This window comes from Hippocampus zosterae, chromosome 6 (assembly GCF_025434085.1).
Source record: "Hippocampus zosterae strain Florida chromosome 6, ASM2543408v3, whole genome shotgun sequence".
Lineage (NCBI taxonomy): Eukaryota > Metazoa > Chordata > Actinopteri > Syngnathiformes > Syngnathidae > Hippocampus > Hippocampus zosterae.
In genome coordinates, this window is record NC_067456.1 from 6,693,437 (window position 1) to 6,708,718 (window position 15,282).

At 45.0% G+C, this 15,282-nt stretch overlaps 1 protein-coding gene across 3 annotated transcripts in view; it reads right to left on the bottom strand.

Annotated features, from left to right (window-relative positions):
- Positions 1–15,282, bottom strand: part of pde4d (phosphodiesterase 4D, cAMP-specific) — a 166,985-nt gene that overhangs the window by 82,215 nt on the left and 69,488 nt on the right. Inside the window, exon 1 of one of the 3 annotated variants that reach the window (XM_052068454.1) lies at positions 9,437–10,258. The exons of the other annotated variants lie outside the window; for them this stretch is intronic. Within the exon in view, the coding sequence (XP_051924414.1) occupies positions 9,437–9,699 (263 nt within the window). The 5' untranslated portion in view covers positions 9,700–10,258. Of the gene's footprint in view, positions 1–9,436; positions 10,259–15,282 lie in introns of those variants that run through there. 3 annotated transcript variants of the gene reach the window in all.

Sequence of the window (15,282 nt, forward strand, 5' to 3'; positions counted from 1 at the left end):
ATGACATGATGAAATGACCGGATCAACTAAAAAAATCCAACGTACGTGAATTGTGGCGCCGCAGCAAAAACAAACCCTCAAACTGACTACTTTTTAACATTCAAGCGAAATGTAAAAATTAGAATGAATGTGGGATGCGTATGTGCGTGCGGCGGTGGCCACCGGCAGAATCCTTCTGTCATTGGATTGAATCAAACAAGATATCAGCATATCAAAAAGAGCCTTTGATGAAAGCGCCACAGCCGGCCGGGGCCATTCAAGCCCCATTCATTCTTGTCACCGTTTAATTAAATGCGTCGGTGCGCTAACCTCGGCCCCAGACACCTTCATGTTGTCTGCGCTAGTTGAAAGCGACTCATTGTCAATATGTCTACGGCGTGGCCTTTTTCTTTCCGAAATGCTAAAACCCTGAATACAGTCCGTCTGCGACCTGCCACTTGCGGCCCATGACAAAAATGAGTTTGCCACACCTGCTCTACGGTGTGTGGCGTCCATGTAAATAATCCCTCGCCACTATTTGCCCGAATATGCGAATGCAATTACAAATCCTTTGAACGGCAGGATCAAGAACGGTGTTTTATTTCTTCCTTTCCTCTCTATTCTTTCTTATCTCATGTCGACCATCAACGTCTCTGTCACAACTACACAAAGTCAAGCCTGAGTCACACAACTCTGACTAATCCCCCGAGATCGCCAGACAGAACAAGCCGCCGCATGTCCATTTGTGACACGGTGTGTGTCACAAGCAAAATCGTGCACTGTATTGCAATCTGTCTGCTTTTGTCCGACGACGTGTTCTTGCTGAAGAAGCAGCACGGCTCGTATATATGCAAATGACTTATTCTACAGGGTAAGAGGACTGTTTGGGCTGATAAATACCTGACGAATCCCCCCCTGCCCCCAATTCGCTTTGCCACAACCTCAAAAGAAGCAATGATTACTTGAAGAAGAAAAACGTGCTACACCTTTAAAATGAAAGGCCGAGCGTGGACTGACTGTAAAGGCCCGTACGACACGCGACGTGGCCCTCAAGTGTCTATTAATAGAAATGCCACAATCAAACGGTAGCTATGGAGTCTGTGGAGAACAGGAGCAGAGGTTCTTTGGTTAAAAGAGGAAAGAAAATGACCTCTGTAGCCAAGGACAAGATGTACAGAGAGTGGATCATCATGTGTACATTTTTTTTAATATCACATGAAACATCTAGGGCGGCCCGGTAGTCCAGTGGTTAGCACGTCGGCTTCACAGTGCAGAGGTACCGGGTTCGATTCCAGCTCCGGCCTCCCTGTGTGGAGTTTGCATGTTCTCCCCGGGCTTGCGTGGGTTTTCTCCGGGTGCTCCGGTTTCCTCCCACATTCCAAAAACATGCGTGGCAGGCTGATTGAACACTCTAAATTGTCCCTAGTTGTGAGTGTGAGTGCGAATGGTTGTTCGTTTCTGTGTGCCCTGCGATTGGCTGGCAACCGATTCAGGGTGTCCCCCGCCTACTGCCCGAAGACAGCTGGGATAGGCTCCAGCACCCCCCGCGACCCTAGTGAGGATCAAGCGGCTCGGAAGATGAATGAATGAATGAATGAATGAAACATCTTTGATTTGCAACATTCATTGAAAGGAGACATACTGTTGTTGACCGCACCCAAACCTTCTTATGCTGTGGTTCGGTGAATCAGTCTCAGGGGTTCGATGGAGCCTCTACCCTAGATGTTAAGACACAATCTGACTCAACATGTCAATTAGTGATGACACGCCCACTTGGCCATTACTGGTTCATTTTGTGCACAATTTTTTAAAAAAACGTATACTTTATACTTGTTTTTTATGTTTTTGATAAATGTGTTTTTTTAATCTTAAAAGCCATCAAGTAAAGATGCCTAAAACGATGACATCAGCCAGCCGTGCACTTTGGTCCTCTCTTCCGAGCCAAACATTAAACATTCATCATCCATCCGGCTGTCCGTCAATCATCCGTCCACAAGCTTCCCCGTCAAGAGCCACTTGGCCAGAGAAGAAGCGCTGGCATCAGCGCAACCCTGCCAAAGCCACCTGTTTCCCCCGCTCCCCCCTTCCCGCCTCACTGATATGGCCCACTCTTCCTGTTACATAAAGAGCCGGTCGCACTGTTGCAATGCAGCATCGGATGTGGTTGTGCAACAGCATTAAAAATACTTCAGGGTCAGTTGGGAGGAAAGTTGAAAACGGCGACTACGACTGAGGGAATGCAAAGCCGAGTCGTGAGTGTCGCCCTGCTGCTTGGAAGGACAGGGGACAGTCCAGAAATCCTGCAACTGTGAGGGTGACTTGTTGGTGGGTTTTGTTTTATCCTTTGAGCTAGAATTTTTTTAGAAATAAAAAAAAAAACAATGAACGCCAATTACGGCGTACTGGTATTTCAATTTGGAAACGTTCCAATGGAAGTTGTGAAAATTAAGTTTTCGATTCAGGGGGATTCTGCTTCGATTCCATATGGCACGGCTCAGTTCGAGACGGTACTGCATGATGCAATGAGTTTGAGCACATTTGAAGTCGGTTGCTAATCAACACAGCAGCGCACCTACATTAACATATATACATTCATTCATTCATTCATTCATTCATCTTCCAAGCCGCTTGATGCTCACTAGGGTCGCGGGGGGTTCTGGAGCCTATCCCAGCTGTCTTCGGGCAGTAGGCGGGGGACACCCTGAATCGGATGCCAGCCAATCGCAAGGCACGCAGAAACGAACAACCATTCGCACTCACAATCACACCTAGGGACAATTTAGAGTGTTCAATCAGCCTGCCACGCATGTTTTTTGGAATGTGGGAGGAAACCGGAGCACCCGGAGAAAACCCACGCAGGCCCGGGGAGATCATGCAAACTCCATACAGGGAGGCCGGAGATGGAATCGAACGGTACCTCTGCACTGTGAAGCCGACGTGCTAACCACTGGGCTACCGGGCCGCCCTTCATTAACATATAATCCAAGCTTAATTGCCGGATGGAAACATTTTCCCTGCACACACTTAATGATGCTGCGATCGGCTGGCAACCAGTTCAGGGTGTCCCCCGCCTACCGTCCGAAGACAGCTGGGATAGGCTCAGGCAACCCCCGCGACCCTTGTAAGGATAAACGGATTGGAAAATGAATGAATGAACACTTAAGATGGTGCAAAGACTCTTAAACAACTGCCGGATGCTAGAAATGTTTGTTAGATGCAACTCATTTGTTTGTCTTAGTCCCCCTCCTACGCCCCCATGTCATGTCCCATCCTTCTATTCTGCATGTTGTATGTTATGTTAGGAATAGACAGACAGGATTCCAACAGTTCTAATACACAGTCAGACAGACTGTGTGTACTAATTTGACTAATGAGATGCTCTCTGGTCCAATCGAAAGACAATTCAACCCATATCTCAATAGATGGGGTGCAATTCAATGATGGATCGATTTTAAAGTGGAACAATTTGATTCATTCGGATGATGATTTGGTATGCTAGGGCTAAACTATGAGAGAGTGTGAGCCAATGAGTTTCTTGTTGTCATTTGACGCGTAATTAGGAATGAACTTGTTAAAACCGTAACAATGGCATTTCCTTCAAAGATATAGCTCGACAACAAAAGAGGATTTCTTCATTCATTTTCCATGAACCACGATGCGACTTTTCAAACTAAGAGACAAACACGTACGGGGTACACAAATTTGGCACCAGGAATTAACCGTCTAGTAGCATTCGTTGTATCTCCCTTTTCGCTCTTGACAGCTGCCGATTACAGAAAACTGCTACTTGCCACAATGTGGTCTGACAAAACCAACCACAAAAACGGCCCCCCCCTGCATCGTTGTTTATCGCCATTGGCAGTGCTCCGCTCCCCGCTGATGGTTACTGCAGTCATCGCCGAAATCAACATTCAGGTACACATACAGCAACATAATAGGGGGGGATAGTGGTGGGTGGGGGGAATTCAAACTACAAGCAAAGCACTGTTATTATCACGCACGCGTGGCTTCCAGAGCAATTAAACCCCCGTGCGTGAACATGTGGCACCAGGTGCTTAGCTCTGGTCATGGACGTGTCACAATAGCCGAATGGTTGTCACTTCAATTACTCGTGCAACAGCACAACTCGTTTGTATTCATGGCCCGCACGTGTATGCTGATGTCAAGGCTACATCCGTTTAGAATACTTAACTGTTGATTTAACAACACTGAACCCCAATTCCTTCCATTTCTTGCGAGGTACACGTTTTGTTTTCCCTGATTGTTAACACTACTGGCTTTTTCACGATAAACTCAAACAGTCCCCTTGAGCAGCTATAATCCTGGCAAAAATTGCATTGGAAGCACCAGCCACATTATGAGCTGCTTAAATATGCACAGCTTTTTGTTAGCTCAGAAAGTACGGCCCACGTGCCACATATGGCCCACACCATTATTTAATCCGGCCCGCTGGGCATTTTCATTATCTATGGCCATGTAATATTCATTCATTCATTCATTCTCCGTACCGCTTGATCCTCACTAGGGTCGCGGGGGGTGCTGGAGCCCATCCCAGCCGTCTCTGGGCAGTAGGCGGGGGACACCCTGAATCGGTTGCCAGCCAATCGCAGGGCACACATAGACGAACAACCATCCACGCTCACACCCACACCTCGGGACAATTTGGAGTGTTCAATCAGCCTGCCATGCATGTTTTTGGAATGTGGGTGGAAACCGGAGCACCCGGAGAAAACCCACGCAGGCCTGGGGAGAACATGCAAACTCCGCACAGGGAGGCCGGAGCTGGAATCGAACCCGGTACCTCTGCACTGTGAAGCCGACGTGCTAACCACTGGACTCATGTAATATTTGTTATATAAATTTAATGTCTCTCAATTTTCACAGAGAATAGTGAGAAATATACAGCATCTGCGCCGCAGATGCTATATTGTCTGTCTACATGAGTTGCTTCACTGCTTTTGCTTAAATATCCTTTTCCTTCAAGGTTTTTTAACACCACAACAGTCAATGCTATTTGTTAGTCCATGAATTGCATTTCGCCTTGTGCGTCATCAAAAAGCAAGTGGAAATTTTAAAGGCAAAATCGTTTAAACTCCACGGCATGCAATTCTCTGTTTTATGTTCTAGTTTGACAGCAAACTGCAACTACTAGACGCACGTTTCTCGGAAAACTGACGGGCCCCCTGCATTACGCCTTCCATCATTACACTTAACATTAAGTACTTTTATTAAACATGAGGCAGGTCTTGATGTTTGTTTTTGGCCAATCAGCATTTGTGTCACATTGATGGAAGAAGAAAAATCAATTTGCAAGCAATTTCTATTTGACTCGAGCAGCAAAGCTTTACATCAGGCCAATCAGTCCGCAGAGAAGCATTGTCTCCTTAATGAAGTGTGGAGTGTTACCACTGAGGGCTAAACACACGTGTGTGTGTGTGTGTGTGTGTGTGTGTGTGTGTGTGCGTGTGTGTGTGTGAGACCAGAATTTAGCACCCAGCGGCCCTGCGAATCCTTGCAGCGGTAAAACAATAAGGAGATGATTGTCGGTAAATTGCGCTGGTGTCTCTCACTCTCTTATAAATAAATTGTCTTTCCCTTTGCCCTCGTGACGGAAACGCTCTCCCTGTGTGTCCTATCATCAGTATCTAGTGTCTGACACTTCTTATTGTTGTCTTTTTTTTTTTTTTTGCTACGTGTAAATTAAAAAAAAAAACAGCAAATTGTCTTGATTAGCCAGGCGTCATCTTGGCTGACCGTCTTCGTCTGTTATTCTCTTGCAAAGCCCAGCGCCACAGTCACGACGAAAAGGATGTTTGTCTTGCATTTGCGTACATAGATGACACATCTCGGTTCATATCAACACCTACGGGCAGTTTGAGTCACATTTCAACCAAGCAGTTCAATTCAGTACAGTTCGGTTCCAAGACACAGATCCAAACAGTAAAACGTGATCAGAGTTACATTTGGACTGCAAGGTTAAGAGGTGGGATGGCCATATCAGTGTTTTTGCCACCCAGCTGTTGGAACACCAATGGTACAGTACTACTACTCAATGCCAGCTGTCAAGGACTGGATATTGAAAATTGAAACCAAATGAATGTTGAGTCATTCTTTTCGCAGAACTTGTAAACAACTAATTGATGGATGAAATTACTCAAGTCAACTATTTGGTTGTTAAATTAGGTTTAAAGTTTCCTCGTTTTTTTCTAGACAATTGTCTTTTTTGGGTGAAGTTTCTCTAACCAGGCTGACAGTTTCGGCTGGCACTTCAGCCTTCATCGGAGCTGTCAATCACTTCCTTGTGACGCGTCTTAAAAACAGCTATTTGTTGTTTGTTCCATTATTGTTGAAGTGAGTGTAAACAGGGTAACAAAATTCTTGCAACGTCGCAACGTTATTTATTTCACATGACACTTTCGCATTTCAGTACAGGTTTTAGCAGGCAAGTTGACAGGCATGATTTTCTTTCGCGGGCCACAGAAAATGATGTGGCGGGCCGGATCTGGCCCACGGGCCAGGTCTTTGACACCTGTGGCATAGTGGTTCAAATAGATTTGATGTAGCCATTGCAGTATTAATTTCCAATCAATGCGCTTGCAGGGTCCTTTCAGCCAGCAGTCATCAGGATGTGGAGCACTTATATGATGTCACAATATTTACATAGCTGACGCAGCTACGGCGATCCCGACACACCCCATGGTGGAAATACAAGCTAGAGCTGGGTTTACTCTTTCCAAACTATGCAGTGGACATCTGGCTCAGCTACCCAAACAGGAAGCGCGAGTCCCAGCAGAGAAGTGAAGTACATGCAGAGTCCATACCGAAAATGATTCAACGCAGTTTTAAATTTGCTACTGGGTCGAGAGGCAAAAAAAACTTAGCGGCCAAACAAGAGAGAGTTTACGACAAACGTGTCAGTTGAAAGGAGGTGAGTTATAAACCGCAACAGAAGAGCGCAATACCCGAGCAGTTGTTAAAGCTTGCTATTTAAGAGCAAATCTTGGAAAACCTCTTGTTAGTCTCTCCAGTGACTATTGTTCGTATTTCGGAGGTATTTAGTGGGAGCGATGCTATCACTCTTTTTGCGCAGAAAGGCTAGAATCAAAGGGTGCAGAAAAACAATACATTGTATCGACCAAGTATCACCTATTAGTGATGCAACAGAGCACAGCGGTCATCAGACAAGAGGGAGTGGGTGTCTAACAATTAGGTGGCCGCTGTTTAATTTAATTAGCGTCATTAACCACGTTAAAAACCGCTGGCTCTATCCACGAGAGTGTATTAATCAGGAAGTTCCTCTTTAAATAGAGATGCATCTATAATGAAGTCATGACACCATTTGCTACCACACTCTATTTCCTTCATACTTCCATGGAGGAGAGGCTCAGTCAATGACGGAAAAAAAAGCAAGATCCTCTGGTAATCAATTGAGGATTGTGGAAAAGATTATATTCATTCATTGATTTTCCGATCTGCTTTTCCTCACAAGGATAGCGGGGGGGTGCTGGAGCCTATCCCAGATGTGTTTGGGCAGTATGTGGGGGACACCCCGAACCGGTTGCCAACCATTCATAGGGCACACAGAGACGAACAACCATCCGCGCTCACACTCACACCTAGGGACAATTTTCAGTGGGATTGACCCTGGTACCTCTGCACAGCGAGGTCGACGCGCTAACCACTGGACTACAAAGATAATATTAAAAGAAAAAAAAAATCCTTGAAGTGGCAGATGAGGTGGGTGGGGAGGGGGTGGGGGGGACTGCGATAATACTGTGAATGGTTATATAATCTGAAATAACCGCCATGACAAACCGTTGCATTCGCCATGTGCGCGCACAGACGCAGATAATGAAGTCATAAAATTGAAATGACACCGACACACTCGCGACACATACGAGCACTGACCGCCGAAAGATGAATAACAGCCATAATAAAAGTGATGGGAGATTTAATAAAGAAAAGACAGACGACGCGTGGAAACCAGTGAAGTAAAGCCACATTTGATGCGACAAAGAAGTTACACAGGCAGGTGTCAGAAGGTGTAAAAATAGAACTACTTGCATCTCAATGACTGTGTGGTACATCAGAAACAATGCCAGTATTCGGAGTTTGAATAAAATACACACACACACACACACACACACACGACCAAATGTACATTTTCCCGAGGATGAACACACCTTTAGCAAAGCCTTGACAATAACCCACAATAGCAAAGAAATGCAGCAAATCAAATCTCGTCACTTCATCAAATGCTAATATTGCCGTGAATTGAGGACCGGCATGTGTGCATTCCCACTACCCGCCGATGACGTCAAGAACAGAATATTGCAAGTCGTTGGGGGAAGAAGAAACAGGTTAACATGGAGGGGGGGGGGGGGGGTTTGGGGGAATGGCGGCGCGAGCGGCCGGGGAATAGATGAAGGCACGAGGCGTGGGCGGGTGCAACCGAGCTTGATCGGACGGCAAAGTATAGCGTGCTAATTAACAATCCAAAAACTGCTGGCCCAGGGGTGGGCAAACTACGGCCCGTGGGCCAAATCCGGCCCATTGGTCTTTTTAATCCGGCCCGCCGAAGGTTGGTACACAATTATGGTTCAATGTCAACGACTGCATTAATTTGATTTGGACTTGTAATGACAGGCATTTCAACGCCAGGTGGCACAGTTACTTGAAGTTGCAAAGCATAGGGAGGAAGGGGGAGACGATACGGAAGCCCGCAGTAGCACCAAGTCAAGCAAATCCCGTTCGATACGACGGAATAATGTACTCTTAAAGTCTGAAAAACGTGCCAAAAAATGCAAAATACTGCTTTTTAAATCAAGAAATCCAATTAATATTATGTCAAATTTAGTTCACCCTTTTGATCCGGCCCTCCATAATATTTTCTGGTTCTCATGTGGCCATATGCAAAAAATAATTGCCCACCCCTGCCCTAACCATATCAAAAACACTGTTTTGAAAACTCATTTTAAGAGCAGTGGCCTATGTGAGTGAGTGTCCAGACGTGAGCTGGGGGCGACAGCAGCTTGAAACCAGCATTTTCACCATCTGCAATAACGTTGGGGTGAAACACTATCGACTTGCCCTAAATGATGCCATTTTGCCCCTAAAACTTGATACACTGCAACTACAACTACTCCTAACACGTATGCAGATTTTTTTTTCTTTAATATTTTTTGTTGCTGACAAAATTCTGCTCCACTCTTCTATCCATTTATCAGTCACATGGTGAAAAGGAGTGGAAATGTGAATATTTCTAGACAAGACCATTTCTGTTTCAAGTGCACCCCTAAAATTTGGTATTCGTAATACAGTTTTAAAAAGTGAGCTTAATGCCTCAAACGCATCATCAGGCAGCCGCCACATGTAGTTTTTAAAGTTCTCCCTAGGAGGTGCACTTCAGTGTATTTTAAAAGTAGTTGATTACATAGAGTACGGTATCTTGTCTCACCATGTGTGCGCCACGGTGAAGCGCCTCTGCTTGTGGATGTTGTTGTTGAGAAGCATGCGGCGGAGCAGCCTGGGCGAATTGCGCGGCGAGAGGCGGGGGGAGATGGAGGAGGGTGAGCGCCGGTGTCCTCGAGGTCTCTCCGGGTGCAGCAGGTTCTCGCGCAGGATCTTCACCAGGTCCTCGTTCAGACCCGAGTGCTTGGGCATTGGGGGCACGGCCAGGGTGTCCTGGTGCGTCGGCCCCATGGCTGCCTGCTGGGCCATGCCTCGCCCGCGGCTTGGCCACCAGCACCAGTCGCACCGGGAATACGCCCGGGATCGAAAGACGAAATCACCTCGGTTGTATCAGTCCATAAAAAAATGGGCAGAACCCTAGCACCTTTCCAAATTCCTCTGGATAGCGAAAGGGAAAGTGTTGCCGGGTGAAAAATCTTTTTCCTCCCCTCTCCTTGTTAAGAGAAGATGACGGAGGCAGGCTGCTGCCTTTGTCTGCGACACTGCACTGGATGACTGCTGTGAGAAGAGATGAGGGGACGATGCAAAAGGGGAGAGAGGGCGGCAGACGAATAAAAAAAAAAAAAAAGGGGTGGGGGGGAGTAAGGATCTCCGTCTTTCACAGCGGCGGCACAGTCCCGCAAATCCAAATCTGGCAGGAGTTGAACTGAATCAATGAGTGTGTGCCCCTTGAACGGCGCACCACCGCTTTAGTGAAATCGAACCATTGGGAACCATCACCAGCCCAGTGTGACTAAATCCAGTCAGGCTCGCTGGAGTTCTGCACCATCCAATCGAAGCAATTCATCCATCCTCCTGCGCCTCCTCCTCCCATCTTTCCTCCTGACATACATACACACACACAGACACACACACACACACACACACACACACACAGACAGAAAATGACTGCTGACTGCAGCCAGTTTACAAGCTACTGATCCTTTGGAGCTTTACGCAGCGAGTGTGCGTGTGTGTGTGTGTGTGTGTGCGCGCGAGGTGTCGTGTTTGATAAAGGATAAAAAGAGGGAGGAATACAGTGATGCTTGAGTGACGCGGTGAATACGTTTTAATAGAAGCGCGTTGCTGAGAGAGGAGCCGTGTGCTGCTAAAAGCCCGCATGAGTTATTGAGGGAGCCGAAAGGGAGGCTCGACATCAAGATATGTGGAGGAACAGCTAAAAATGCCAAGTGTGTGCCCACGCATGCAACACTTCCGAGAGGACGGGGTTTGGAAAATGGACTTTTGCGGCAATAGCTGTTTGCAAAATAAAAATTAAATTGCAAATTCTCCGCAGTGCCTGCCCACCCACAAAGTGTGACATGAAACTTGTAAATATTTGGAGACCTGACCATTTCTGAAAATGTGTGAGCATAAATGACACAAATTCCTAATCACACACAATATGACCAGCGATGGGGTGAGAAGATGCAGAGCCACCTTCAAACTCTGAAACGCTGTTATGCAGCAGCAATCCATCCATCCATCCATTTCCCGAACCGCTTAATCCTCACGAGGGTCGCGGGGGGTGCTGGAGCCTATCCCAGCCGTCTTCGGGCAGTAGGCGGGGGACACCCTGAATCAGTTGCCAGCCAATCGCAGGGCACACAGAGACGAACAACCATCCACGGTCACACTCACACCTAGGGACAATTTAGAGTGTTCAATCAGCCTGCCACGCATGTTTTTGGAATGTGGGAGGAAACCGGAGCACCCGGAGAAAACCCACGCCAGCCCGGGGAGAACATGCAAACTCCACACAGGGAGGCCGGAGCTGGAATCGAACCCGGTACCTCTGCACTGTGAAGCCGACGTGCTAACCACTGGACTACCGGGCCGGCATGAACTACTCTTTTTTTTTTTTTTCAACTTGTTCTGGGCTTTGCTCCCCGCAAGTAGTCGCAAGCAGCCGGCTATGGAAGACACTCGTCAGATTCCTGTCATTCAGCGTCTGATGTTTTGCTTGCAGCTATTGCCTCGATCTTGTCAAACACAGGTGTCAAATTCGAGGCTCGTGGGCCAGATCTGGCCCACCACAGCATTTTATGTGGCCCACCCCCGAAAGAAAATCATGTGTCAACTTGCATGATCCTTGCTAAAAAAAAAAAAATACCGAACTGTCAAATTGTCATGTTGTAATAAATGATGTTGGGATTTTGCAAAAATGTTGTTACCCTTACAAGTAATAATGCGATGAAACATTTATGTGGTTTCGCCCCTGTGGTCATAACACCCCTGTTGTAAAGCATTCACCTTACAAAATGCATGTTAAGAAGCAACGGGTATAAGATACAGCATTACAATATGACGTGAGTACTTTTTTTATTCCGTTATGTTTGTTTTTGGCTGTTTTCACACTTGTATGACAGTTTCTTTTTTAATGGCTGTTGAGTTAAAGCTTTTTGAACATAGCACACATCACAATGAATCCCAGTTTATTTGCAGTTTGCTATTCATGTTTATTTCTATTGCGTTTCCTGCGGCACCTCTTCTCAGCTATTCACACTTGTGTTTTAAAAAGATGCCACAAGATGACACGGAATCCCTGGCTCGTGGGTAAGTAGTAGATGATGTGAGGGAAGTATGTCAAAGTGATCATCTTGCAGTTTTGCATGACGGGGAGGAGATCAGTTTAGCCTGGGTTGTTAGTGGAAGTTATTAATCAGATTTTAAAAATGAACATGCAGGTTTTTTTTTAAATCAAAACGCTTGTAAAGCAATTATTGTTAAGGGTAATGACATTATATTAAAGTGCTTATTGTGTCCATTTTTAGTTTTGACTATAATATAGAAACGTTGATTCATTAAATTGTTTCTAACAACTGTATTTGCAATAGGGCTCAATCCTTAGTCATCACAAATAACATGGGTTAAGAGTGTTTAAATTTCCATTATTTCTTATGGGAACAAAATAATAGTTAACCAAATGGAAAACAAAAATGACATGATATTCCTAAATGACAAGCAGGGACAGATGAGGACATCACGACATATCAGAGTAAACATCGCGCCATTTACAGCCAGATGCCAGCTATTTCTTCCAACGTCATCTCAAAAGACTGAGTTTATACCACCAAAGAAAGAAATGAAACGGACCGCGACACTGGTCAATCCGCCAGAGCATCATCATACTGGACAAATGTACCCTCTAGTGGCTGCAAGCAGCAAATGGATGACATCAGAGGCATTTCACGCCCATCAATCCAGACGAGAGTATCAATTCTACTTCACCAAGGCAGCATAAAAGCATTCTTCTTCATCACGATCGCCATTCGTCTGCCAATCTTGGCCCTCGTCTATTCAATCCTGCGACTCCTTTACAGAGAATGCCGTCTTGAGGGAATCAATTCAGCCTAATCACGTTCAAATGAATTGAACTACTGCAATGTGGCCGTTAAATCGGCAGCCTCTGGCGCGTTATATCACGGCATCGCTGATTCGGCGAAGCGCAAACTGTGACACATTCGGCCCTGGCAGCTTGCATTCCAGCATTGCCAGCCACCTTCTTTTTTTTTCCTCACTCTGCTGTTTCTCTCTCCTCGCCGCCTTCACTTCTGCTTTTTTTCCTCTGACCTTTTTCATTGCGAAAGATTTTCCTCAAGCCTTCAACACGTGACAAAATGTGTGCATCCCCAACCCCCCCCCCACACACACACACACACAGACATACCGAGTGACCAGAGGCAACATAGATGAAGAGGGACAGTTGGATTCAAAATAAATGAATAAATAACCCGAAAGGCCGAACAAGCAAAACCAAAATCGTGTGCACCTGGATGTCAATTTTAGTCAAGATGGAATAAATCCAATGTACTGCCATATATGAAATAAATGGCCAAAAAGCATCCCAGCACGATGCAGCTGAATTATCAAATGAAGGGGGCATGCAACATACAACAAAAATAAGGCTCTAAATGTCACGCTTGGGCATCACTTATCCACATTAGTGTAAATGTATTTTCCTCTTAGTGTCAGGCAGGGACAGCAGTCGAGGGTGTGAGGTGTTCATCGAAGAGGCTCTCGGTATGATGCTCACAACACTGCATTGCACGAAGCACATACAGTACAAAAAGGCACATATGACAGGCCTGGAGTAATACTAAAGGCACACTACACGAAGTTAAGGTAGATTTGATTAATTCGTTTGACAAGAGCACACGCTTGAAAGTTCAACCTGACTGGTACAAATCAGCTTTAAAGCTCTGGTTCCCTCTAGTGGGCATAGATGAAATCGATGAATATCAGGAATCGACTCGTATTCCTTCATTTAACACTGCACTCTAAAAACACTGGGCGGAGGAGGGGGGGTGTTATATTCATCACTAATTTTCTGAAAAGGTACATATGATTCTCACAAGAAGCCTCTTTACAAAAGGGAACTACAATAAAATAGTGCCAAACACAGGAGCCAGGCTCCCAGGGGTGTATACACCAAAGCGTAACCTACGTTCATTAGAGGTGAGACCCTAATTTGAACAAAAGCAGTTATGTAATAGACTCCAAAAAAAAAAATCCAATAATTTCCATCCATCCATCAATTTTCAACACCACGTATCCTGAAGAGGGTCACGGGGGTTGCGGGAGCCTGTCCCGGCTGACTTTGGCAATCACTTCAGGGGGAACTGCACCTCTCGCCCAATCAGTCACAAGGGATCATGCCGAAACCGACAGCCATTCACACCATCACTGAGTGGGAACCAATCTCACTGTCCAACACAAGTCAACCACTACACCTTCAGCGACTTCAAATAATTTCCCAGCAATACATGATGAATGAAACCACAAGTAATCAACAAAAAACGTTGTATTTACATTTAAGGAAAACAAAATTTTAAATTAATGATATGGCGCGTCTGTCCGACAAAAAGCTTAGACCCTTTTTTTAACCGTAACACAAAGAACAATACAATTTGGTTGGTCCACGTGTCTTATAAATAATATTAATACAATTACATGTCTTAACTGTCCAAATACAAGCATATATCTCTGCGTATAGTTGTTTATATAAATCACAAATGTTTTCAACTGTTTTTTCCAAAAACATTTTCTAGCTTACAAAATGTGGTGATATATATATATATATATATATATATATATATATATATATATATATATATATGAAATATTTTAAATATAGATACGCTTTAATAATGCCACTACATTTTGTATTTAGACTTTCATCACTCACATTTCAGCTTTGCAAGCAGTGTGGGTGTTATGATGTTATTAATTTTACTTTTAATTTAACTATGTTCATGGGACTTCCCGATGGAAAATTGTGGCATGTGTATATAAAACCTGTACTGCAATAAGATTGCAGAATACAGTACAGTACATGCCACGACATCAGCTAAATCTGAACACAACCTAGCTAACACAACCAGATTACGCTAGTTCGGTCATGGATTTTTATACCTTTTTATCTTTTCCTACACAAAAATATGCCATAAATATCTACACCGTAGTAAATAAATGCCTGGGAAACCTCAACCGTGTGGTCCTTTCAGGAATTTGCCTCATACTAAAACAGCCCCCGGCCCCCATTGCCTCCCAAAAAGTTATTTCAGGCATGCAATGCAACGTGTTACTGACCAAACCAAATTGCAGTAACTCCAGTTGACCAGGAGACGGCAGCATTGGTGCAGCAATCTCCTCTACATGGCCGGCAGATTTACTCCAGCATATTGGCTAAAATGATGGGCAGCTCATTTACATCCTTCTTACTTTACTCATTTGCATTCTCACCTAACGCGTGGGCAAATCACACCAATAATTTCCTCAAAATGTCCTCAATTTCTCAACACTGTAAGAATAACATTATAAGAAAAGACACTGGATTTCTACCTGGTTGTG